This window comes from Staurois parvus, unplaced genomic scaffold (genome assembly GCF_062004578.1).
Source record: "Staurois parvus isolate SC_StPar_1 unplaced genomic scaffold, SC_StPar_1.0 ptg000027l, whole genome shotgun sequence".
Lineage (NCBI taxonomy): Eukaryota > Metazoa > Chordata > Amphibia > Anura > Ranidae > Staurois > Staurois parvus.
The window spans coordinates 7,213,210-7,240,421 of NW_028317823.1; the positions used below are offsets into that span (position 1 = coordinate 7,213,210).

The following is a 27,212-nucleotide window of genomic DNA, read 5'->3' on the forward strand; positions in this document are numbered from 1 at the left end:
CCCCTGTACTGTGTCCGCAGTCTCTGGTCATCCCCTGTACTGTGTCCGCAGTCTCTGGTCATCTCCTGTACTGTGTCCGCAGTCTCTGGTCATCTCCTGTACTGTGTCCGCAGTCTCTGGTCATCCCCTGTACTGTGTCCGCAGTCTCTGGTCATCTTCTGAACTGTGTCCGCAGTCTCTGGTCATCTTCTGAACTGCGTCCGCAGTTTCTGGTCATCCCCTGTACTGTGTCCGCAATCTCTGGTACTTTCCTGTACTGTGTCTGTAGTCTCTGGCCATCCCCTGTACTGTCCGCAGTCTCTGGTCATCCCCTGTACTATGTCCGCAGTCTCTGGTCATCTCCTGTACTATGTCCGCAGTCTCTGGTCATCTCCTGTACTGTGTAAGCAGTCTCTAGTCATCCCCTGTACTGTGTCCGCAGTCTCTGGTCATTCCCTGTACTGTCCGCAGTCTCTGGTCATCTCCTGTACTATGTCCGCAGTCTCTGGTCATCTCCTGTACTGTGTCCGCAGTCTCTGGTCATCCCCTGTACTGTGTCCGCAGTCTCTGGTCATCTTCTGAACTGTGTCCGCAGTCTCTGGTCATCTTCTGAACTGCGTCCGCAGTTTCTGGTCATCCCCTGTACTGTGTCCGCAATCTCTGGTACTTTCCTGTACTGTGTCTGTAGTCTCTGGCCATCCCCTGTACTGTGTCTGTAGTCTCTGGCCATCCCCTGTACTGTCCGCAGTCTCTGGTCATCCCTTGTACTATGTCCGCAGTCTCTGGTCATCTCCTGTACTATGTCCGCAGTCTCTGGTCATCTCCTGTACTGTGTAAGCAGTCCCTAGTCATCCCCTGTACTGTGTCCGCAGTCTCTGGTCATCTCCTGTACTGTGTCCGCAGTCTCTGGTCATCTCCTGTACTGTGTCCGCAGTCTCTGGTCATCTCCTGTACTATGTCCGCAGTCTCTGGTCATCTACTGTACTATGTCCGCAGTCTCTGCTCATCCCATGTACTATGTCCGCAGTCTCTGGTCATCTCCTGTACTGTGTCCGCAGTCTCTGGTCATCCCCTGTACTGTGTCCGCAGTCTCTGGTCATCTCCTGTACTGTGTCCGCAGTCTCTGGTCATCTCCTGTACTATGTCCGCAGTCTCTGGTCATCTCCTGTACTATGTCCGCAGTCTCTGGTCATCTCCTGTACTGTGTCCGCAGTCTCTGGTCATCTCCTGTACTGTGCCTGCAGTCCATTGGGTCAGAATATTTTTTTTCTTGTTTTTCTCCTCTAAAACCTAGGTGCGTCTTATGGAGCGAAAAATACGGTAATAGCAGTTATTTTATAGCTGATTGCACCTTCTTTAGTCCTCATGCACACTGTATGTTTTTACAGCAGTTGGTTTTGGCTTCAGGTGGTTTTTTTTCTACAGCCATTAAACTCCCCAGCATGTTATTCTATGTATCCCATGCACACAGACTGTAATCAACGTTCTTTGGCTGCAACTAGTGGGTTTCTAGAATCGTTCTTTTTTAGCTGTAAAAAGCTCTCTACCTCTGAAAATGTGGTAAAACGTTGCAAACCAGCATTTTGGGGCAGTTTTCTGAGCAAAAATGTTATTTTTTCACGTAAAAAAACGCTAAAAAAAACGCAAACGCAGAAAGATGCGGATAAAAGCTAATGTAAAAATGCTAAAAAAGCTGAGAAACTCCAATTTTTAACACAAGTTTACACAGCTAACCCTAGCAGCGTTATTAAAACACCCAATGCACATGGAGCAAGTGGAAATAATGTTCTTTTGCAAGGAGCATACATTCCACATTAATATTAATGCTACCAAAATTAGTGTGTGCTGTAAATTGCCTCCAGCATTGTTCCTGTCTCTTCTTGCTGGAGGCTGCCATTTTGCTGAAGCCCAGAGCCCTTGAGCAGCAGCAAATCTTTAGGCTGTCAGCAAATCGGCACAGTGCTGAAAAATAGAAAGCAACTGAGCATGTGCAGAGAAGGGTGAGACAGATTTTAATCAGTATAGGCACTTATTTTTAATGTTTCACATAGCTATACCTGCAAAAGTGGACAGCCTGAAGTGATCTAGCATGACTTAATTTCCTGACTAAAGTTCTACTTTAATGTATAGCTCTTTTTTTTTTTTTTCTTAGATTTTATAGACTTCATTTTCTGCTTAAGGCTCCGATTTAACTCTTTGAGTTTACACACATTCAGTTGAGCTGCATTTTTACTGCCATTGGGGTTATTTCTTTCCTCTGCATATTAGATGTGATGTGTTTCATCACATGTTTTTGGCCATTTCACACTTATGCATTTTGGAGGTCTTAAAAAAAAATCTCAATTGCTGCTCCTTTTCTGTGGTTTCCAGAAAAACACACCTTCCATAAAGATAAATGGTAAAACATGTAAAGCACACCATAATAGCACCTAAAACACACCACATCTAACATGCAAAGGAGAGAAATAACCCCAAAGGCAGTAAAAATGCAGCTCAACCAAATGTTGTGTAAACTCAAAGAGTTAAATTGGAACATTAACCAGAAAATGAAGTCTAAAAAATCTAAGGAAAAAAAAAATAAAAGCTATACATTAAAGTAGAACTTTAGTCAGGAAATTAAGTCATGCTAGATCACCTCAGGCCGCCCCCTTTTGCAGGTATATTGTGATTGACAGATGAGGTGGTATGTTTAAATTGTGCTAAAAAAGCCACTAACGAGTGACACGTGCTTCTCCTGCTAGAACGATAACCCTTCATTTCTAGCTAGTGTTTTATATTTTACTGCACAGCTCCTTTGATGATATTTGATGTGAAGTGGTGACATCTCCAGGACTGAAGAAGAGCTATTCTTCCACACACATTTATGCTTAAGCAGCCAGTCCGGTCTCCAGAAAACATTGTGCTTTCCTGTCTGAAAGCCCGCGTCTCACATTTCCCAGCACCTAGGTCATATCTGGCACAGCGGGGACTAGAAATTGCTGTATTAACCGTTTCAATACCGTGCAATTTTACACCTTCCTGCCCAGGCCATATTTCAGGTTTCAGCGCTCTCACACTTTGAATGACAATTGCGCTGTCATACAACACTGTACCCAAACTAAAATTTTATCATTTTCTTCACACAATTAGAGCTTTCTTTTGGTGGTATTTAATCACCGCTGGGGTTTTTATTTTTTGCTAAATTAACAAAAAAAGACCAAAAATGTTGAAAAAAAAACACATTTTTCTTTGTTTCTGTTATAAAAGTTTACAAATAAATAATTGTTCTTCATAAATTTAGGCCGAGATGTATTCTGCTACATGTCTCTGGTGAAAATAACCCAAATTAGGATGTATTTTTTTAGTTTGTAGGAAAGTTCACAAACTATGGTATAGATCTGAATATTGATCAATCCTGAAGTACTGACAGCCAATCTAATTTCTTGAGGTCCAAGAATGTCAGAATAGTACAGATATCCCCAAATGACCCCTTTTTGCAGAGTAGACAGTCCGACGTACTTCATAAGAGGTATGGCGAGTTTTTTGAAGTTGTATTTTTTTGTCATAATTTTTCGGAAAATGAAAAAATTAAAAAAATTATTTTCACTATTTTTTTTTTACATATTGTCACCAGTGCAGTACAGCGTCATCATATAACTGGTATGGCAGTGATCAGGGACACTGACTGGTGACAGTATGAAAAAAAATATATATTTTTTTTTTAATTTTTTTATTTTTTTATTATATTTAATTTTTTATTACATTTTTTTTTATTTTTTTAAAGATTTTTTTTCATATTTTACTATGACCAAAGTAGTACAATGTTACCATAGTAACATTGTACTACTTTGGGGAAGTGATCAGTATTTTTTTTTTTTTTTACACAATTTGCTTATAGCAAAGAATTACTTTGCTATAAGCAAGCATTTACCTGAATGAAATCGATTCATTCAGCTTTTTTTTTTTTTTTTTTTGTGCTTAGCTGTGATTTGGTCACAGCTAATCACATGACATGTGCATGTGATTAGCTGTGACCATTCACAGCTAGGCACTAGTATACAATGGATGGCATCATGAATGAAGCCATCCATTGTATACAACTGTCATGTGACCTGCTGTGATTGGTCACAGCAGGTCACATGGTACCAGCAACGGGAGCCGGTACTCGGATCTGTCTTCGGCCGTGTCCGAGGTGCACGGCCGGTGACAGATTGCACTGCTGCGCCACTCTGCATTAGCGCAAACTGCGCATGTGCGGGAGCACGCCAAATGGCGTGCACCCGGAGTGCAGAGACACTTTTGAAGCCGCCAAACGGCCATTGGCCGGGAGGCTAATGGTTAAGGTCAATGTTAAAGCGTTCCAAGACACAGGCCTACAATGTGATTTCCACTCCCTAGACACTATAGAAAAACTCTTCCAAGCCCTGCCTGCCGAGTCCACCAGCTGATTCAACCACGGGGATAGAGGAAGGGGGTTAGAGTCTACTTAGGAGCAGGATTCATAGAAATATCAAAGGTCCAACCATAGAGAATAGATAAAAACTATGCAAACTCTGAAGGCAGGGACAAGTGTGAAGGAAAGGATGCAGACCCAAAAGGGACATAACCCCCAAAAATGTTCTGAGTAGCTAAATCTGGCACATAGCAGTATATGAAAATATGTCAAAACTCAATGGTACTTACTAATCTGATAAGGGACTGCGAGAAAAAAAAACGATTGTTGACGTTCTGTTTCCTCTCTCTGTCCAGACTGCTGATTGGATATTGAAGGAGCAGCAGAATATTGATGAGGCCATCTCTTTGCACTCCTGAGCTCATTATTTTTGGAAGTACCTCCTAGTGTTCACTTTATCTAAATCAGTGGTCTCCAAAACTGTGGCCCTTTGCTTGCCTTTATCCAACCCTTGGAGCACTATTCCTCCCACAGATTATTCTGCCAAGTGATACCAACAACAGGGCGCAATTTCTCCCACTAACATCAATTATTGTGCAGTATTCCATCAACACTGGGGTCACATTATCTGAGTGAGGAAGAGAAACTGAGGCAGAGGAGAAACATTGGAATACTAGTCAGTACCAGTGTGCAAAAGTGTATTTGCTTTGGTAGAATAAATCACCTCTGATATTGGGCGTCCTACATGTGTGGATGTTCTCTGATGGGGGCACAGTCTCTGATGGGGGTGCTGCTTCTGACGGAGTGCGGCTTCGAAAGAGTGCGAAGCAGTTAAACACAGCAGTTGAACTAAAGCAGGAGAAAGACACAACAACAGCAAGAAACTCTACTGCATGCTGGACAGACTGCAAGCAAACACCCTGGGAAACATCTCTTACATGCCTGACTCCCACTCTGTGTACCTTTATATAATACATTCCTCCTCTTCATACTACTATCCTCTGTTCCCAAATCTAATTTCTTTACCCCTCTGCTCCACCCCAAAACTTGCACATCTCCCCCTCATTGCTATCATCTCCCTACTACTGCTCTCATCACCCCCCACAATGCCTCTTCTACTCCTTCTCATTTTCCTCTCCTCCATTCCCAAAATCCATTCACTATATCCCTCTGCTCCTCCTAAACATTTGTATATTGTGTCCTCACTGCTTCCTTCGCCCCTCTATGGCACCCACCACCTCCTCCTATTACTCCACTCTCCCACTGACCCGAACACCTCCACTAGGAGTTTTTCACGCTCCTGCACATCCCGCTCCCATGCCACCTTTCTCACCCTTCTCCTCCTCCTAGCCGCGGGAGACATCTCCCCGAATCCTGGCCCTCCACCACCTCCCTCACCCGCACAACACCCTCCCGCCTCCATGTCCTACCGCAACCTAGTATCTGTCCCCCTGCTCCCTAAAATCTCCCCCCCGTTTTCATGTGCACTCCTGAATGCCCGATCGGTGTGCAACAAGCTTACCGCCATCCACGACCTCTTTGTTTCCCGCTCCCTCAACCTCCTGGCGATCACGGAAACCTGGATCCAGCCCACTGACTCTACCTCCCCTGCTGCACTCTCCTATGGAGGTCTCACCTGGACCCACTCACCCAGACCTAACGGTCGTAAAGGTGGTGGGGTTGGTCTGCTCCTGTCACCGCAGAGCACCTTCCGAGTCCTCCCAAACCCCCCCTCCCTATCCTTCTCCTCCTTCGAGGCCCACTGTGTCCGACTATTCTCCCCAACCCCCCTGAAGATTGCTGTGATATACCGGCCTCCTGGATCCATACCCCGCTTCCTGGAAGACTTCTCCTCCTGGCCTTCTTCCTCTCCTCTGAGCTACCCACCATCATTCTTGGGGATTTCAACATCCCTGTCAACCTTGACAACCCAGACACAGCCCGTCTCCTCCACTTAACCTCCTCCTTTACACTTGCACAGTGCATACAATCCACCACCCACTCCGACGGGAATATCCTTGATCTTGTCTTCTCCAACCGCTGCACTCCCCACAACCTCACTAACACCCCCTTCCCTTTCTCTGACCACAACCTGATCACCTTCTCTATCTCCTCGTCCTCCAACGCCTACCCCTCCAAATGCCACACTACTACCAGCCGTAACCTCCACAACCTTAACCCTGCCCCCCTCCACTCTGCAGCTGATCAACTCCACGACCGCATCCTCCCCCTGTCCTGCCCCGACTTGGCTATGACTGCCTACAACAACGCGCTGACAGCAGCCCTTGACTCACTAGCGCCTTTAACCACACGCAACATCAGACTCCGACCGCTCCAGCCCTGGCAGACTGATCACACCAAAACCCTCAAACGACGCAGTCATGCCCTGGAGCGACTATGGCGCAAAACAAAATCCCAACAAGCTTTCACCTGCTACAAATCTGCCTTCCGCACCTACACCTCCTCCCTCCACGCAGCCAAACAAGCCTACTTCCTGACCCTCATCAAGGCCCTCTCCTCCAATCCTCGCCGACTCTTCTCCACCTTCAACTCTCTACTCTCTCCACCCCCACCTCCACCCAGCACCTCACTCACCGCCCTTGAGATTGCCAATCACTTCAAAAACAAGATTGACACAATTCGCAAGGACATTGCCGCAACTCACACGCCCTCTCAACCCGTCCCCTCTCACACAGCTACCCCCTCATCCCCCCTCCCCCTCGACATTACCCGCAGGGACTTCGTCACTGCTCAAACTCCCTCCAACCCCGTTCCCCCTCACTCAGCTACCCCCTCATCACCCCTCTCCCACGGCCCCACCACTGCTCTGACCTCCACTCCCACCCCACCCTACATTCCTCATACTGAAGCTCCCCCAACACTCCACACCTTTGACCTTACTACCATCGAGGAAGTCTCCAAGATCCTCTCTGATGCCCGCCTCACCACCTGCCCCCTCGACCCTATCCCCTCACAATTCCTACGACCTCCCTCCCCCTCCATCCTACGCTCCCTCACCCACATCTTTAATCTCTCCCTCTCCTCCGGCACTTTCCCCTCCCCACTGAAGCATGCACACATCACCCCCATACTTAAAAAGCCCTCCCTGGACCCCAATGACCCGAACAACCTCAGACCCATCTCCCTGCTCCCACTTACATCTAAACTCCTCGAGCGTCTCGTCTACACCCGCCTATGTTCTCACCTCAACGACAACAACCTCCTCGATCCCCTACAGTCTGGCTTCCGCCCCCTACACTCCACCGAAACCGCCTTACTCAAACTCTCCAACGACCTTCTAACCGCCAAAGCTAATGGCCACTATTCAGTGCTCCTACTCCTTGACCTCTCTGCGGCCTTCGACACAGTTGACCACCCCCTCCTCCTCAAAATACTACACTCCCTTGGCCTCAGAGATTCTGCTCTCTCCTGGCTCTCATCCTACCTGTCACAATGCTCTTTCAGCGTTACCTATAATGCTACCACCTCCCCCTCACTCCCCCTCTCTGTTGGGGTCCCTCAAGGCTCTGTCCTTGGGCCCCTTCTCTTCTCCATCTACACCTCCTCCCTTGGCCAACTCATACACTCTCACGGCTTCAACTACCACCTCTATGCCGACGACACACAAATCTATCTCTCAACCCCCCACCTCACCCCCTCGGTCTCTGCCCAAATCACACACCTACTGAGCGACATATCAGATTGGATGTCGCTCCACTTCCTTAAACTGAATCTCTCCAAAACCGAGCTCCTTGTCTTCCCCCCAGCCCGAACCCCACCCCCCATTGACTTCTACATCACATCCAACAACGCCAATATCAAACCCGCTCTGCAGGCCAGAGTACTTGGTGTCATTCTGGACTCCAACCTATCCTTCCAGCCCCAAGTCCAATCTTTAACAAACTCGTGCAGACTCCACCTCCGCAACATCGCCAAAATCCGCATGTTCCTAACCCCAGAAACCACTAAACAGCTCATCCACTCCCTCATCATATCACGACTCGACTACTGCAACTCCCTCCTCACTGGCCTGCCTCGCCGCTGGCTATCCCCGCTTCAGTCGATCCTGAATACGGCTGCCAGACTCATTCACCTTTCCAACCGCTCCATTTCCGCCACCCCCCTCTGCCAATCCCTCCACTGGCTTCCGATTGCACAACGGATCAAATTTAAAATCCTAACACTGACGTACAAAGCTGTCCACCATACTGCCCCGAACTACATCACTGACCTAATATCCAAGTACCGCCCAGCACGCACACTCCGCTCCTCACAAGACCTCCTTCTCTCTAGTTCCCTGGTCTCCTCCTCCCATGCCCGCCTCCAGGACTTCTCCAGGGTGTCACCCATCCTCTGGAACTCCCTGCCCCAACCCATCAGATTATCACCTACTCTCCTCTCCTTTAGGCGCACCCTGAAAACCCATCTCTTCAGGGAAGCCTACCTCACCCCCTGCTAACTTGCTGACCTCCTCCACTCTTCCTACCACTCCATCCCCCACAGCTATCTCCTCCTGTACCACTGCCCCATCCCTTCTAGATTGTAAGCTCGAAAGAGCAGGGCCCTCGATCCCCTCATGTTCTGCATTGTATTGGTATTGTTCTGTCACATGTTCTGTCCCCCTTTGTAATGTACAGCGCTGAGTGAACTATTGGCGCTTTATAAATACTGTATAATAATAATAATGTTGCTGTGTTAAGTAAAACTGTAAGTTTAGTTTTTTAAATTTTAGAATGGAGTGCCTTGAGATTGTGCAGAATTTAAAAGGGTGCCTTAACTGAAAAAAAGATTGAGAGACACTGGTCTAGTCTATGCAACGTTAAAAAAAATTCTACTGGATTTATACTTTCACCATTTTTAATGAATATACAGTATATCAGAACTAAATTGTGTTTAATTTACCTTTACCAAAAAACTGGTAAAGGGACATCTCCAGATAAAAACAAACTGTGTAGCCTTGACTAGGGCCAGTGCTAGGCTATTTTGCGTCCTAGGCAAGACCAGCTACTTGTGCCTCCTCAAAAAAAAAAAATTTAAAAACAGTAGAAAATATGAAAATCAGCAAAACATGAAACTTACATTTCTTTTAATTTGCAAAATATAAGTGCCATATGATGCCACCAGCACCAATATTAAAGACAAAATATATATTAAACATATATAAATAAAACTTTATTATCCAATCAGGCAAAAACAAAAAAAAAGAAAAAAAAAAAAAAAAGAGACAGCGTTACAAAAATCCATAGTGATCAGCAGCCGCCAGCCAGCTTGCAGTAAGGGACTGACTCTGAGAGGAATACTGGAAGGAGCGGCAGTTCAGCTGCTACACTGGCACCAGACACCCAGCATCTTCCTGTGTCTTTTCTTCCTCCCCCTCTGCAGCCCTTCCCCTCAGCTGAAAGGATCGTTTATGACATGGCCGCATCCACTCCCCTCCCCCCACCATTGTCCACCCTCCTCCTCCTGTCACCTCCTTGACCCGCCATCCTCCTAGCCTCCGCTCACCTCTGATGGCTCCTACCAGGGTTTGGAGTCCAGGCTGCAGTTCTCAGTGAGGACAGGTGGCTTCCCAGCACTACCCTGCTTCCCTCTCATACACATTGGACGCAGATCATCCTACTCACATAGGGTCAACCCTGCACCAGAGCACACCCCACCTATTGATTGGCTCCAGCTGTGTAGAAAAAGGAAAAAGCCAGCACTGGACATGCCCCAGTCACTAGCCGGCTCCCTGTTACAGCTGGATGATTGTGTGTGTACTGGAGATGAACGGACCGATCCTCCGATCAGAGACTGCTTCCTAACACTTCCCATACTAGGGGGAGCCAACATTACACTGCTACATGGAATACTGTCATATATATATATATATATATATATATATATATATATACACACACACACACACACACACACATACATATATATATATATATATATATATACACACACACACTAAATGGGCATGTGTGTGGACAGGCTGCTACATAGAATACTATTTTATATATATATATATATATATATATATATATATTTGTGTGGAGAAAGGCAGTGAGACAATTGTGCAGAGTAAAGATACCATCATTCCCTGTGTATGGGGATTGGGGGACTCACAGAAATGGAGAATTCATACAAGAGGTCCATAGGCCACACAGAGAGGGTGATGCACCCAGGCACCCCTATGTGGCAGTACGCCCTAGGTGGCTACCTAGTTTGCCTAATGGAAGCACCAGCCCTGGCCTTGACCAAAGCCCTTGCTATAGGTGCAGTCCATTTACATACCTCCCAAAGCCTGACTGAAAAACTTCCAGTGGTTGCATCATCCTGTCCTGCCTTGTTGCTAGGATGTTGCTAAGACTCCTAGCTCTTACTATTAACCTCCACCATCAGAGAAATCTTTCTCCAATTCAAACCCCCTCACGTGTGCTTTCTCTCCCCTTACACAGTAGCTGTGAGCTCACCATTTGAAAACGTACTCCTGTGATGGTGGAGGTGAACAATAACAGCTGGGAATCTCTTAGCAATGTTAAGGCAAAAACGTAGGATGGGATAATGCCACCTCAGAGATTTAGCACACCACAGTGTACATATGTAAACCATTAGTTCACTGTGGTGCACTGTTTTGGAAAAAAAAAGTGCAGGTCTGTCAATGTGTTACCATGCATTGACAGTCCATATATTATAAAAAGGTCATCTTACAGCAGTGTGCCTTAAAAGTGCAACAGAATGTGAAAATACACCACTTAAAGGGTCCTGGTGTTAATGTGTGTTCCCATTTTTGCAGGCAAACTGGGACATACAGTTTAACATAAATTAAAATATAATACATTTCTGCTTACCCTTGTACTTGCTGGAAAATCCTACTAGTTTTTCTTTTTTTATGTAGTTTTAAAGTATAACAAAAGGCAAAAGTTTGTGTTTAGTTTTGGATATGATTGGAGAAGGATTAGAAACGTTGTGGGGTATTTAGTGCTCCCTCTGTCTCAGTTAGAGAGATACACCCTCTCAATTTGTCCCGTTTACCATTATCATCAAAGGTATAAGAAAATAACAAATTTTGGGTTATCCCAAGAACAATAATAAAGGGTAAACCTTCCAATGGGGATACTAGTTCTAGTGACTTGGGGGGCCCCAATGGATTCTCTTAATTTGCAGGGATTTCCCCTCACTTCCTGTTTTGGTTATGGGACAGGAAGTGAAGGTAAATCTCCCCAATGGGACACAGATGGCAAAAAAACTGACAGGGGTAATAATCCTCCCCTACTCTTTCCAAAATTAAAAAAAAGGCTTGTCTATACTTTGAGGTAGCTAGGGATTCATATTTACTAAAATTAACCCTGTCTGTACTGTGCTGGCAGATAAAATGATCAGTTGTAAACTAGATGGGCATGCCATTTGTCCTAATAAATGGTTGAAGAATTCAAGGCTTGGGTGGTACCTTGAATAATAATGCACTTAAAAAACCTGTTCATAATGCTATCCCTAATTGTAAACTACTGTATTTTGAACAACACAACCTGCCTGTTTTATGTATAGTCTGCTCTAAAGAAACTAGAAAAGGTAAGAGATTTTTTTATTTTAGGTATGCTGTGTGTATGAATACGCATAGCAAGTATACAGTGGGGGTTTCTTAAAGATAGAAATATACTTTAAAGGACTATACAATACAGAGTGGGCATACAACAATGATATTCACCAGCTAAAACTGCAAAATAACAAAAGAATAAAAAGAATACAGACAAAAATGAGATAAGAGTTCCTTCAGAAGGACTGAACTAGAAGAGGGAGAGAATAACAAGTGATAAAAAGGAGGCTGAACATGTCAGACGAGAGAAGAGAAATGAAGAGACTGAAGAGAGTAACAGAAGAGAAAGTCAGCAGAACAAAACAAGGAAGGAGATGACAAGGACGCTACAGGACAAAAAATAATTAGTGATGACAGCGATAAATAAACAGAGGAAAAGAGCAGGCTGCATGAAGGAAGGTGATAAAAACAGACAGTGAACTGCAATGACTGCCATAAAATCTAAAGCAGGACTCTGGCCTAAACCAGAACGTCTCTATATATTCTATTGGAAGAATTCTTTAGACATTTGAAGAGAAACTACTAACAATGTTGCTCCTTTGAACCTTAAAGGGTTAGTTCAACTTTACCAGAAAACTGCCTGCATGCAGGTAAAGGGCACCTATAGATAAACTGCAGCTTTGACCAAATGTAAGGCCTTGCTATAGGTGTAGGCCATTTATGTACTTCCCAAAGCCTGGCCAAAAAATTCCCAGAGACGGCATCATACCGTCCTGCCTTGTTTCTAGGACATGCTAAGACATTCCCAGCCAGGGGCGGACTGACCATTTGGAAACTCAGGCACTGCCCAAGGGCCCAGGGTCAGTAGGGGGCCCCAAGAGATGCCCCAGTACCTTTTTCATAGGCTTTTTTGAGTTTGGGCAAGGACACAGGGGCCCCATGATCCCCTATTGCCCGGGGGCCCCATGAGTTGTCAGTCCACCCCTGTTCTCAGCCTATTCAAACCCCATTGCATGCACTCTCTCCCCACTGTGGCAGTAGCTCTGAGCTCAGCAAAGCTGCAGAAAAGGAGACAGTGGACCACTTGTGTGCGGGGGTTTGAGAGTGTGCTCTCCTTTGATGGTGGGGATGAGCATTAAAGCGGAGTTCCGCTCACCCTGTCAAAAAAAATAAAAGTCAGCAGCTACAAAAACCGTAGCTGCTGACTTTCTAAAAAACAGCCACTTACCTGTCCCTCGGTCTCGCAGTGTGTCCCCCGCAGCCCGTTTGCGGCTTCACAGTCGGGTACCCACTGCGCATGCCCGAGTAGCACTGCGCTTCATGAATGGTCCTGTAGTCTTCTCGGACCTGTCACGTGTCCCAAAAGTCCCGAAAGGTGCCAATTCTTAATGGGGAGCGGGGGAGCAGTCCTTAAAGCTGAACTTCCCCTTTTGGGTGGAGCTCCGCTTTAATGACTGGGAATGTCTTCGCAACATCCTAGCAACAAGGCAGGAGGGTACCATCCCTGTTTTTCAGCCATGTTTTGGGAGGTATGTAAATGGTACACCACATGCATCAAACCCAAGTCCAACAGACCCAATCCAGCACATCAAGCCATTTCATGGGGCCTTCGCATCTTTCCTGCAGCTGTGGCACCCCCCTCGTCTCCACCCCCACCTTGTCTCAGCAGTCGGCAGCAATGAAGGAAGACAGAACTCCTCCACCAGATCCAGTGCAACCATAATGCTGATGTGGCCCAAAATGAATTTGAGTTTGACATGCCTGGCCTACACCAAGGGCATTGTTCAACATTGATCAAAGCTGCTCAGTTTGTTTTTATCTACAGATGTCCCTTACCTGCAGAGGCAGTTTTTTGGTAAAAGGTGAATTAATCCATTAACAGCTTCTCGTCCATCCTATAGCAGCAATATTGCTACAGGGCGGCATGGGTGTGCAAAATCATAAAAATATATATATATATATACACACACATATATATATATATATATATATATATATATATATATACATACACACATACATATATATATATACACACATACATATATATATATATATAATATACACACACGATTTTGCATTTCCGGGTAGGAGGAGTGCACGCGCCCTACCTGCACTGCTATTCGCAGCCTCAGCTGTCAATCACTGGGTCCCGGTCAGTGATTACTCGCCGCCACCCGCTGATCGAGGAGCATTACCGATGGAGGGAGAGAACTGTAAGTAAACAATACAGATCTCGCCCCTGTCAGCTCCTGCACACTGCTATGCATGACTTAACGGGATTTGTAGCTGCTGACTTAAATTTTTTTGTGGGGAGCCTGGAGCTCCGCTTTAACGTGTCAGTGGTCATAAAGTTGTGGCTGATTGGTGTATATTCAACAGATCACTTGCTCCTCTATATATGAGCAGTTCTATATTAATTCCCAGAGCACAGACCACATCCCTAATGACCCACATTCAGAAATACCGCAAAGTCTGCTCAGTCAGACAAACCTTCATTATCAAAATGCAGGATCACAGGACAGCAGTTTATGGGTTAGCACTCAATGTTCTGGAATCAACATGTAGGGGAGGTAAAAAGAAAAGAAATAAAGACCACCCATGGTAGGGAAGAAAACAAAAGGTATCTACTACCTAGCATAGTTTAAACATGTAGAGGTGAGATCAATTACCACCAGGACTCAACCTTTTCAACCTTTTCTCTGGGTACTCTGGGCACATTTGTTAATGAGGTCTCCAAACAAAAATTATATTCAACTTCAGTTGATTTAGTGAGCTTTTTTAGTGGTAGGGTCCAATTTGAATGGCCTATGTGTTTGGGAAAGCACTTCAGAATTTGAGCTATGTAATTAGAGATTTACTAATACTTTTACCATGATGCTGGAGTATTTCTTCCCTCTGATTGGCCACAGGATCCAACACTGGTACTCTCAGGCCAGTGGTGGACACATTCTTAAAACAGCAAACAGCCTAGTTTTTTTTCTTGTTTAAGCTCCCCTGTGCATAGCACACACTCTGAATACCAGCAGAAAAGTGAGAACACAGAAGTGAAGCATACAAAAAACGTGTACAGGGTGTACATATGGTCCTCCCTTGCAGAGAAAGGACCCTGGCCCTGTACCCCAGGGCTGCAAGGCTCCTGACAGGGACTGGGGTACTCATGGACCACTCAGATGAAGCCAGGCAGACCCCTTCCTTCAGGAGAGCTGCTGAAGCAAAGTCTACTCATGAACTAAGTGGGGCACTCCAAAACCGAGACCCCATGGGAAGGCGGAAAACCTGATCAAATGTCCATATGCCCTCCTCCCCCCCCCCCCCCCCCCCAAAAACTTTCATGCCAGGCTCAAAGACCTACACCCTACTTGCCGGGTGTAAGTAAAGTAGCAGTGTAGTGTATACATGCAAAAAAAAACATACAAATGGGGAAAGGGGAAACAGAAAAGTGCTTCATTGTGTAATAGCTGGCCTTCCAGCCGGTTTAACCAATTCTTCTGGTATCAGCCACAAGACCCAGCCCAGGAGGCAGGTGTGAAAAAAGCATGCTGAAGTGCATGTGACCTTGGTACCGTAATAAATCCAAAATGAGCTTCCCCACCGTGAGAATTTCTGTCAACTTGAACTGCTAATCCAGGGGCACAAGCACAACAGGCTTCATTCAATCCAGCCCCTGAGCAGACCAGTGCAGCACAATACCTACCAGAAAGGCATTTGGACTTAGAGTTATGCCTTCAAGTGGGGACAAGCCTGGTGCACCAGGCCAGATTCAACCTGGGCGAAAAAGGACCTTTCATCATTCCGACCATATTACATTGGCGAGCACTAGTCAGCGCCACCCCTTGCCATAGGGGCAATTCCGCTCTCCCTTGTGAAAACTGGTAAGAATGGAAACTACACTTGATCTTAGCCAAAAGGCCGGGAAGCAAGCCAAAGTCAATGGAAACAGCCAAGTGGTGGTCTGTTGAGCAGGTCTATCACCCAATAATGCTCCAGGATCACCCTCACTTTAAATACAGAGAACCAGCTCCCCATGCCGAAGAAAACCGCTGCAATAGATTGTTAAATAATTGCTTACCTTTTTGGTTAATGAAGATTTCTTAATACAATGATGTCACAAATTCTTCATTCACTGCCATTCAGCTGAGGTGGGTGGGTTGTGACAGAGTCCTGTGTTGCCCTTCCATGTGCAGCTTACTGCACAGGATAGTTATACATTGGGGTGGTTGCCATATTTTTGTATAGTTTGTTCGCCGATTTGGTGTGGGGACACATTGGATGCCTTCAGCTGCCATTGTGCTTTTGCTGGGCATCCAATGTGTTCCTGTGAGGTGGGTTTTTTTTACCATTAAAAACTCTGGGCACGTGGGTTTTTGTTTAGTGTCCTCACTAGACTGCATATACAAGGATTTTCAACTCTAGTTTTTTAAGGGGTGTCCTCATTTTTTGGACTGTTGCCAAACCTCAGTTAATGTGCCCAGTGATAGCTTGTCTGACCCATTGAAAATATGGGTCCAGTGCCTCCTATTTCATTGTTGTTGGAAGGTGAACACACCTGATGTGATCCAGAGCATCCTCTGAGTCTGGAACATTTTAGTGCAGCATCCATTTCAGCAATGGCCAAATACTGTCGTACTGTTGAGTCCTTTAAAATTGTTCATTGAGGGATTCATAGCAGTTGTACTACAGATAATAAATCTTACGAAGGCAAATTAACACATGTTGATCCACCAGCAATAAATAGCTTACTATTAATTACAGCTGGCGATGGAGTGGCAGATGCTACCAGGCAGGACATGGTAACGGGGGACAGATGTCCTTCTCAAGTGATATGATTCTCTAGGAAAGAAACACCCCATGCAAGGGAAGAGATGGGAAACGCTGAGCGAGCTCCTCTTGGCTATTTGAGACAACGCTCCCACATTGCACTGAGCACCTGTTAAGTCTTCACATTCTATCACTGGCTGTTGTCACAGCCCCGGTGGAGTAGAGCCAGCTATTTCCCTATATACATAACAAGGCATTGTATGTTACATGGCCTGCAATGACCGCAGAGGAATTGCTAGAAGTACAAATTATACATCAAAAGTGTATCATCCTGGTATTACTGGGGCACACAAGGCCACCCTACTGTGTACAGTCTTATAGCTTTATGTAAGGGGTTGCTCTAGGAACAACTAATCCTCAAGTCTGCATCAATGTTTTTTTCTGCAGCTCAAAAGCTAAACTCCAGGAAAAGAGGAAATATATATATTGCAGAGGTTTTACCTGCCAATTTGTATTTCTGTCCATCCAGTTATGATATTACCATCGTTTTACCACACAGCACAGACAGCACTTACGGATACAGTATATCTAAGGCCAAACCTTTTTTTATTTTTGGATAGGAGTAGAGGATGGTAAAAACCCCTTCAAGTTTTCTTTTGCCATCTCTGCCTTGTTGGGGAGATTTCCCTTTCCTTCCTGTGCTGTATACACAAGTGAAAGTGAGAAGAAATGTTTTAAAGTAAACGAAGTACCTTCTTAAACAGCTATCACCAGAACAAGTGTACTCATGGAAAAATGTCCCTTTTAATGTCTGTTCCAGTGACAATTGTCACCAAGACAAATACTCAATAAAAATTTGACAGGGGTTCTAACGCCTCTTTAAGTTGCTAAATATATTTTAAGGCCTTATGCATGCTCAGCGTCAAAAATGCCATTTTTATGGGTTTTTTTCTGCCTCTAAATGCCCCTCTATGTTAGTCCATGCACACATAGGCGTTTAGAGGCAGAAAAAAACCGAAAAAGACAGCACGTTAAGGAGATAAACACTTTTCTAATAAAAATTGTCCAATGCGTCTAAACACATTATCGCTAGATGCCTCAAGCGCTTGAGTGTTCAGTCAATGGCCAGAATAAATTAAAGGGATTGTAAAGGCAGATTTGTTTTGTCTTTTTAAATAACAAACATGTTATATTTACCTGCTCTGTGCAGTGGTTTTGCACAAAGCAGTTTGGCTCCTCTTCTTTTTGGGTCACCTGCTGGTGCTCCTGGCCCCTCCGTTTTACCAAGTGCCCCCATAGCAAGCAGGTGAGGGCACCCGAGAAGGCTCCATTCACACAGACGTGCCCCCCCCCCCACCGCTTTCTTCTCATTGGCTCACTGGCTGTGACTGACAGCAGCGGGAGCCAATGGCTCAAGTTGCTGTCTCTGCCAATGAGGAGAGACAGACCTGGGACAGCTAAGGCTCTAGTGCATATTGCTGGATCAAGATAGGGCTTCAGGTAGGAAATAAGGGGGCTGGGGAGGCTGCTGTCTACAGAAGGTAAAACAAATATTGAGCCTTTACAATCACTTTAATATTCTGGCCAGTGAAATGAATGAAAGTCCAAGTGCTTGACACACCAAAATGCATTCGCAAACTGTGGCTTTAGGTGCATTTGTGATGCTGCTTTTCTTCTGCCAGGAGAAAGGTATATGGAAGAGCTGGGCAAACACCCAGTGTGCATAGGGCCTAAGAAATAGAAGGATGTTCTCACTCCACCCCTAGCCTGCTGAGAAAGTGAAAGATGTAGCAGACTGACAAGGTCAACCCTCTGCTCGCTTTGCTTGCTCCTCCTATCAGTATATTTTCTGTCTACACACATGTAGGTAGCAAAACTTTGGTCACACCAAATCCGGCTTTGAAACTGTGCGAATTCAAGTGTAGTCGCACAGTTTCAAAGTCGGATGTCAGACCGACTTCAGGTACGACTGAGACTTCATCCACACATGTCTATGCAAGTTGCACCTCAACTTGCAAAAAGTACATGAAATATTTTCAAAATCGGTGCAACTCCGATGGAGTCGGAATTGCACTGATATGACTGCTTCCATTGCGGACAATAGGGTGCGACTTGTTATGAGATTTGAAACTATCAAATTGCATGACAAGTCACACCGGTATGACCAGGAACTAATTAGCTTTCAGTTCTGCCAGTCTCTCCTAGTCTGAATGTGACTGTACAAGGGTTTGGAAGAGGCTGATATCATGTCACATTTATGTACTTATATCAGCTGTACCACTGATGCAGAGAGTTGCATTTTGGAACATTTTGGGTGGCAAGAAGTGCCAAACTCACCCAGAAACACTAATAAAAGCCCTGCGTCTGGGTGTCGGGGAAATGCTGTAAGCACTAGAAGAACCCCTGTGTTCAAATAACACTCCAAGGTTTCACTCATCATTGTGGCTGAAGAGCAGAGATATATTTGACGTCTGTCTGGCGGTCTTCTCTACTGCTGCCATTAATCAAACTGTATGGAGTCAGATTCCATAAACCTTTCACTCAAATCAAAGAAAAATTCACAGTCAGTCCGATCACATCTTTCTCCCTGAATCATAATGCAAGAAAGCTGTGCGCTTAGTTTAACTTAAAGGTATAGTTCACCTTTAAAATAAAGGAACAAAAACATCAACAATGAATTAATAGGATGTGCATATATTAAAATGTGCACAGAAGCCTGCAGAGTATTGCAACCACAATTAGTGGATCATGGGTGCAATGCACAGGCTGCTGCATTGTTTACACCCAGCTCCAGGTCTGTATGGGGGTACGAACCACCTGTTATGGGCAGGAGGATGTAAACAATCAACCACAAGTGTGTTGATGTCACCGCACATGTGCTGGATGGAATGAATGGATGATGTGGCTGTATGGGTGGAACCATACACAGGTATGCTAAATGAGAAAAAAAAATACAAAATGCTCCAGAGACTTGCGATTCATGTAAGTGGGCGATGGGATTTGAGGAATATTACAATTTTTTATTTTCCACCCTAAATATGATAGACCATGCCTTTAACAAAGAGAACCTTGTGTGGAATAATTACACTCTAGCAGTATATCTACATTGTCTGTCATATTGTCACCCGTATGGTTGAGCCATGATTTTACTGTCCTTCAACCTCTCCCCTTTTACCTGCAAAGGCCACAGAAGAAATTATACCCCTGTTGTGTTCCGTGGGTACACAGCTGTGGCGTTTAGGGGGTTAAAACAGACAGCAGGAAGGCAACACATTGCTTGTCAAACAAGTCTAGTGTAAACGATACCCAACTGTGATATTGATATATTGGTATAGACAGCCTGGTCCTATTCACGGCACAATACCAAACCAATAAAACAAGCCCTCTTCTGGTCTTGTGATATGGAACTCAGCAATGCCTATCCTCATCAGTGATATAGATGACAGAAGTAGACAGGGTAACATGAAACTAGCATGTACTCTGTATCAGGGGCGGACTGACAACTCATGGGGCCCCCGGGCAATAGGGGATCATGGGACCTGTGTTCTTGCCCAAACTCAAAAAGCCTATGAAAAAGGTACCAGGGGTATCTCATGGGGCCTCCTACTGACCCCTGGCCCTCGGACAGTGCCCGAGTTTCCAAATGGTCAGCCCGCCCCTGCTCTGTATGCATTACATGGATAAATATATACCGCTGCTCCAGAATACAATTTTAACATGAAAAAAAAGGAAGATACTGACCAAAGAGTGACAATACGATCATAACACAGACTTTAGCAAGTACAAAGTATGTATTACATTGTGTATTGATAGGTTTGTTAGACACTGCTCCACTCGTGCCTAGGGTGTGTGAAAAGTGCCAACTGTGGGGTTTATGCAGGAAGTGTGCCTGCCCATAGCAACTGTTACTTAATGCATTTAACACTGACAGGGGTGCTTACAATGGTCAGATTTTAGTCATTCTGTTAAAACCTTTATTCCAAAAGGAAAATAAAAAAGTTGCAGCACCTTCTTAAAAAGTGTTAGCTGAAGTTCAGCTTTAACTGCCTCTCATCAGCTTTGTATATTTTATATATATATATATATATATATATATATATATATATATATATATATATATATATATATATATATATATATATATATAATCTAAATACATTAGTCCATCTTACACGACCCTCTCTACAGAGTGCTGCTGACCAGAGGCCACTATAATGACCTTTCCGTAGATGTGAGTGTAGTCACCCTAAAATAGAAGTGTGCTGCAGCCTGTATGACCAGGTGAAATAAAAGAAAAAAAAAGAAAAAGACTAAAAAACTACTGCAGCTACAACCATGGATTGGTAAAGAGCTATAGAGGAAATGTCTGTTTTTTTGCATTTAAATAGCCTTTAAATCCTTTTTAACTCTGCAATAAGAATGTGAGTTGGAGGAGGATTGGTCACTAAAGAGAACAAGAAGTTTTCATGTTAGCACACTTTCTATAAAGGCCCCATTATTGCTTACATCAGCAACGTTTAATATAGATGAAGACTCACCTGCTTTTTCTCTCAATAAGAATAGCAACATAAGATGCAGGTAAAGCCGCTCCAAACCCTGGAGTCCAAAAGTAGAATTTCCCCAAAATTTTCCTGTAATAGAGAGCTACGATTAAAGAGAGTTTGTCACAAGTTGATATGGGCACATTAAACCAATGTTTGAATGGATACTACGCACACTTTCATTACAGTGACTGATTTATGATATGGAATTTAGGCCATCTACACCACTTTATAGATTTATGTCGTAGTTGTGGGTCAATGATCCTCCACCTGCGTCTCCATGTTCTTTTCGATCTTGTTCACAGGTACCTCTAAAACAGGTTGTTAAATCTGGAATGCAGCATTCTCTAGATTGCCTCCTCTGCTAATATAGGCAAAATGTGTATAACAATTACTTCTATTATGATTATGTGAACAGCCTGGCCACCCCCACTGCATGCTTGGTTTACACATCCTTTAACCTCCTCGGCGGTATGATTCTTTCAGATTTTTGGTGCTGAAAGCGGTACCATTTTTTTTGCATGGAAATATGTAGTTTTTTATTGTAGGCTGTAATTTTTAGGAATAACTCACTGAAATCTGTCCGAACAAGAGTCTAGTAAACATCCCGGGTATGATAAAACTTGAAACACGAAATCATAAATTATAATTTAATAAATAATCATAAAAAATAATATAATAATAATAATACATTTAATTCAATAATATAATCAAACCAAAACACTGAAATTTGAAATACAGAGGCAAATTCGCACATCACTGAGCAAAGTCGCAAAATCGTTTTCAGTGTCTGATGAGAAATTTCCCCACAAATCATTATCACTCAATTCTGCAAGTGGTTCTGATTTACTATCGCTGTTCTCTAGCTGATCTAAACCCACTTTTGACGTAAAGGGACGCTTTTTGGACGCCATGGACTTTTCTAAGTTTCCAGGCAGAAAGAACAGTCAAAATGCAGGCAGGGCACAGGACAAAGCACTCGGGATATATGTGAAATGCATTGAAACAGCAATGACAGCAAAAATGAAATTTTTTTTAAATTTCAAATTTGCCGCCGGTACCGGCGCCCGTACATCCTGACGTCACAGGGACCGGAACATGGAAGCCGGATGCCGGCATCGGCCGGAGGAGATGGCCGGGGACGTTGCAGGGGACACATCGCGGGAGCGAAGGACAAGGTAAGTGCTGCAGGGACTCCCTGAGCAACGCCGCATGGTAAGCCCGAGTGTAGCTCGGGGTTACCGCTCTTGGTACTCAAATTTTACACCGAGCTACACTCGGGAAAACCACTACAGAGGTTAAGGCCCCTTTCACATAGGCAGACCAATCAGGTCCGCCTGTCTGTTTTACAGGCAGACCCAATCGGACCCTCCATTGTTGTCTATAGAGAGGTGGATGTAAATGGGCATGTATCCGTTTACACTCGCCTGCATCTGATTCAATCTGCTAAAAAACAGACAGATGGGGGATCCGTTCCCCATCCGTCTAGCGGATCAGATGGCAATGTGGGTTGTGTCCTTGTCTGCTCTGCACAAGCGGAGCGGCCACAGACCTGTCACCCTCCTGTTCAGCAAGGATCACTGGGCAGATTCTCCACTAAGCCCGCGGATCTGCTTGGCCAAGTCCACCCATGTGAAAAGGCTCTAAAGAAACTTTCTCAATCAACGTTAACTATTTTGAATCCTTATGTTGTGGGCATTAGTATATAAATACGAAGGTGTAGTATATTTCCTTTTTTTTTCTTTCATCTGGAGGAGGGGCTTTATCAGCTAAGCACACCCCCTGCCTGCATGCCTGAGATAAGGATAGATAGACTCCAGGAAGTAAACGCTACATGAATCATCTGTCCTTACTCAAGATGGCTGTAGTTAGAAATGCTAGGGCAGTAGTTCTCAACCTTCCTAATGCTGCAACCCTTTATAATACAGTTCCTCATGTTGTGATGACCCCCAACCATAACATTATTTTCATTGCTACTTCATAACTGTAATTTTGCTATTATTATGAATCGTAATGTAAATATCTGATATGCAGGATGTATTTTCATTGTTACATTGAACACAATTAAAGCATAGTGATTAATCACAAAACAATATGTAATTATATATTGTGAAATATTTATTTCTATCTACAAATAAATGAAATTATGTCTTGAAGCATGGTGTAGCATGGGTAACAGTCTTAATATAACAACAGTAAACCATTTACCCAGTAATTATAATTCATGAAGTGTCGTTTTACCTCCAATAGTGCTGCTTTCAACACAGCAGCAGCTTTTAACTGAGTAGCTGCTTTCTACACAGTAGCTGCTCTTTACACATGTGTGACTGGTCCACAGAAGTACATCATGGCACCCACCTTGTCACATACACCTGTATTTGTACGGGGTGTATGTGATGGGGGTTGGTGCGATGATGTCATCACACCGGGTACTCTTATGTGGGCATATCTGCATGTGGGCGGACCCGCCTGGAGATGGATAGAAGAGCGGTGTCTCGGTTCCTAAGACCATCCGAAATATGTGTTTTCCGATGGTCTTAGGCGACCCCTGTGAAAGGGTCGTTGGACCCCCAAAGGGGTTACGACCCACAGGTTGAGAACTGCTGTGCTAGGGGGAGAAGGGGTTTAGAGCAATTTACAAAGCATGGAGACATCAACAGTTGGGGGATTTTGCTTTGAATATTAAAAATGAATTAAATTCCTCACTGGCCTACCTCACTGCAGGCTATCCCCACTCCAGTCCATCATGAATGCTGCTGCCAGACTCATTCACCTTACTAACCGCTCTGTATCTGCCACCCCTCTCTGCCAATCCCTCCACTGGCTTCCCATTGCCTAACGGATAAAATTCAAAACACTAACACGGACGTATAAAGCCGTTCATAACTCTGCCCCAAACTACATCACCGATCTTGTCTCTAAATACCACCCAAACCGTACTCTTCGCTCCTTGCAAGACCTCCTACTCTCTAGCTCCCTTGTCTCCTCCTCCCATGCTCATCTCCAGGATTTCTCAAGGGCTTCACCCATCATCTGGAACTCTCTACCCCAAACTATCAGGCTATCGCCTACTCTGCTCACTTTTAGGCGCACTCTGAAAACCCATCTCTTCAGGGAAGCCTACCCCAACCCCAGCTAATACTGGAATCCCCTACTCCTCCTACCAGTCCATCCCCCACAGCTAATTACCTCTTGTTCCACTATCCCCACCCTCCTAGATTGTAAGCTCCAAAGAACAGGGCCCTCTAATCCCTCTTTATTGAACTGTATTGTTACTGTACTGTCTCCCTCCATAATGTAAAGTGCTGAGCAAACTGTCGGCAATAAATAAGTCCTATATAATAATAATAATAATAATAAACAGCATTTTCAGTTTGTGGTGTTCAGATACAGTTAAGTTCCACTTTAATCATGGCATAGACAACAGTTTGGATGAGGGAGGGGTTGGGCAAAATAAGGACATAGTAACATCTTTTTTTCTTCCCATGAGTATGCAACTAGTGTTGTATGACCTTGTACATGTATAGTAGGAGAGCAGCACAGATGTGATACCACAGAAAACAATAAAAAAAAAAAAAAAAAAGCCAATAAACTCCTGTGAATGCCCCTCTTATGGGGCTTATGGCAGGGAGTCAGATCAACCAACAATTATCACATCTAAAAGTACTATAGCAAGTAACATTGTGTACTGGCAGCTATGAGATCCCAGTTTAATTCTCAGAATGGACTTGGCCATTAAGATTTTCTTCCTAGGCCTTTATGGCTTTCCTCCTGGTGCTGTTTTCCCAAGTCCCAAGCACTTATTGGTAGGTAAACTGGTTTCTAACCAAAAGTTTATCTAATATGTGATTATGTGCCTCTGTAGGATAGTAGTAGAGGATACGAGAGAAAACAAATGGTCAATTACATCTGTAAGCACACAAGTAAAAACAGAAAAAAAAATGGCTACATCACCCAGACACTCTAAAATCATAAGACGTGCGCATAAAACAGAACTGATGTGAGACGCGTTTGGCAAAAAATGGGTTACAAACCATATGCAACATTGATTTTCATAGGGATGACCAGGGATTCAGGTCACTTCTCCTGAAACAATGGTTCTCTGTATCCGCCAACCTCTGTAAACAAGTCTCTGTACCTCTTGGACCAAAGACAATCACTGTGCACTTCAAACTTCTACATCCTCTGGATTGGAATATTTCAGCACAAAGGAAATGGTGGAAGTTTATGAAAGTGCCGACTTTCGTTGATTGCACAGAGTAAATATTGAGCAAAGATAAAAGCAATAATCAGCACAATAACAAAATAGACCTTGCAGAGGGATTCCTATTAATATGCACTGGTGAAGCTGTCCAATCACTTCCTCAGCCACCTCTTCTGTATCCTAATAGGTACTGATATATATCAACTGGATGCTGCTTTATGGAACTCTACCCTAGTGATCAATTCCCAATTAATAAAATCACAAAAGGGGTATGTTTAAGGAAACCTTTTAATCCCATTTTCTGTCACCTCCAGTATTGTTATTGTAAGAATCTGACCATCCTCTGGCAACTCATAAACATTGCTCCTCCTGCTGCGTTAGAGAAGTTCAAATCTGACATTACAACCCAAAACCCTTTTCTTAAAGGCTAAGTCCACCTTTGTGCCCAGGTTCCATATTAAGGGTCTGGCATGAAACGTAGTGACATTCCCCTACCGCCACCTTCAAGCTGCTCCCCCCTTACCTGAATGATGAGGTTTATTTCCCAGCAGCATTCTATTATCATTTGAATTTGGTGCAGCTGTATATAGCTGTATGTGGCTGCACCCGCACAGGCGCGTCATCTAGTCTCAGATCTATTTACAAGAATCTGTGAGAGGAAGAGTACAAGTCCCATTTACCATCGAGGCAGAGAGACATACAGTTGTGTTCAAAATAATATCAGTCAGACATCACTAACCTGACCAATCACTGTTTTTGGTAGAAATTATATTTCTACATGGCAAATAATTTACTAGCAGGTGTAGTAGAGTAATAGAAATTCAGCAGACCCAACAGTCATGACATGCATGCTGCTGATTCTGTGTAATTGAATCACTAATTGAAAGGGGCATGTTCAAAATAATAGCAGTGTGGAGTTCTATTAGTGAGGTCATTCATTCTTTGAAAAACAGGTGGCAATTATTGCCCTTATTTAAGGAAGGAAGGCAGCAAATGTTGTACATGCTGGTTACAGTGCATTTCTCTCTGAAATTCTGAGGAAAATGGGTCGTTCCAGACATTGTTCAGAAGAACACCTTACCTTGATTAAAAAGTTGATTGGGGAGGGGAAAACATAAAGAAGTGCAGAAAATGATAGGCTGCTCAGTTAAAAAGATCGCAAATGCTTTAAAATGGCAACCAAAACCTGAAAGACGTGGAAGAAAGCGAAAAACTACCTTTCGAATGGATAGAAGAATAGCCAAAACGGCAAGGACTCAGCCAACAATCAGCTCCAGGAAGATGAAAGAAGGTGTAAAGTTCCCTGTGAGTACTGTTACAATTAGAAGACGCCTATGTGAAGCCAAGCTATCTGCAAGAAGCCCCCGCAAAGTCCCACTGTTGAAAAAAAGACGTGCTGAAGAGGTTACAATTTGCCAAAGAGCACATTGACTGGCCTAAAGAGAAATGGCGCAACATTTTGTGGACTGATGAAAGTAAGATTGTTCTTTTTGGGTCTAGTGGCTGGAGACAGTTTGTCAGACGACCCCCAAACACTGAATTCAAGCCACAGTACACTGTGAAGACAGTGAAGCATGGTGGTGCAAGCATCATGATATGGGGATGTTTCTCATATTACGGGTTGGGCCTATTTATCGCATACCAGGGATCATGGATCAGTTTGAATACATCAGAATACTTGAAGAGGTCATGGAACCTGGGCACAAAGGTGGACTTAGCCTTATGCTGAAGAGGAAATGCCCTTGAAATGGGTGTTCCAACAAGACAACGACCCCAAACACACCAGTAAATGTGCAACATCTTGGTTCCAGACCAACAAGATTGACGTTA

General features: G+C 44.2%; 1 protein-coding gene across 1 annotated transcript in view; it reads right to left on the reverse strand.

The window, feature by feature from the left end:
* The window catches only part of TMEM135 (transmembrane protein 135), a 488,083-nt gene that overhangs the window by 377,908 nt on the left and 82,963 nt on the right, over window positions 1–27,212 (reverse strand). Inside the window, exon 3 of the mRNA XM_089656743.1 lies at window positions 21,176–21,268. Coding sequence (XP_089512869.1) covers window positions 21,176–21,268 — 93 coding nt within the window. The remainder of the gene's footprint in view (window positions 1–21,175; window positions 21,269–27,212) is intronic.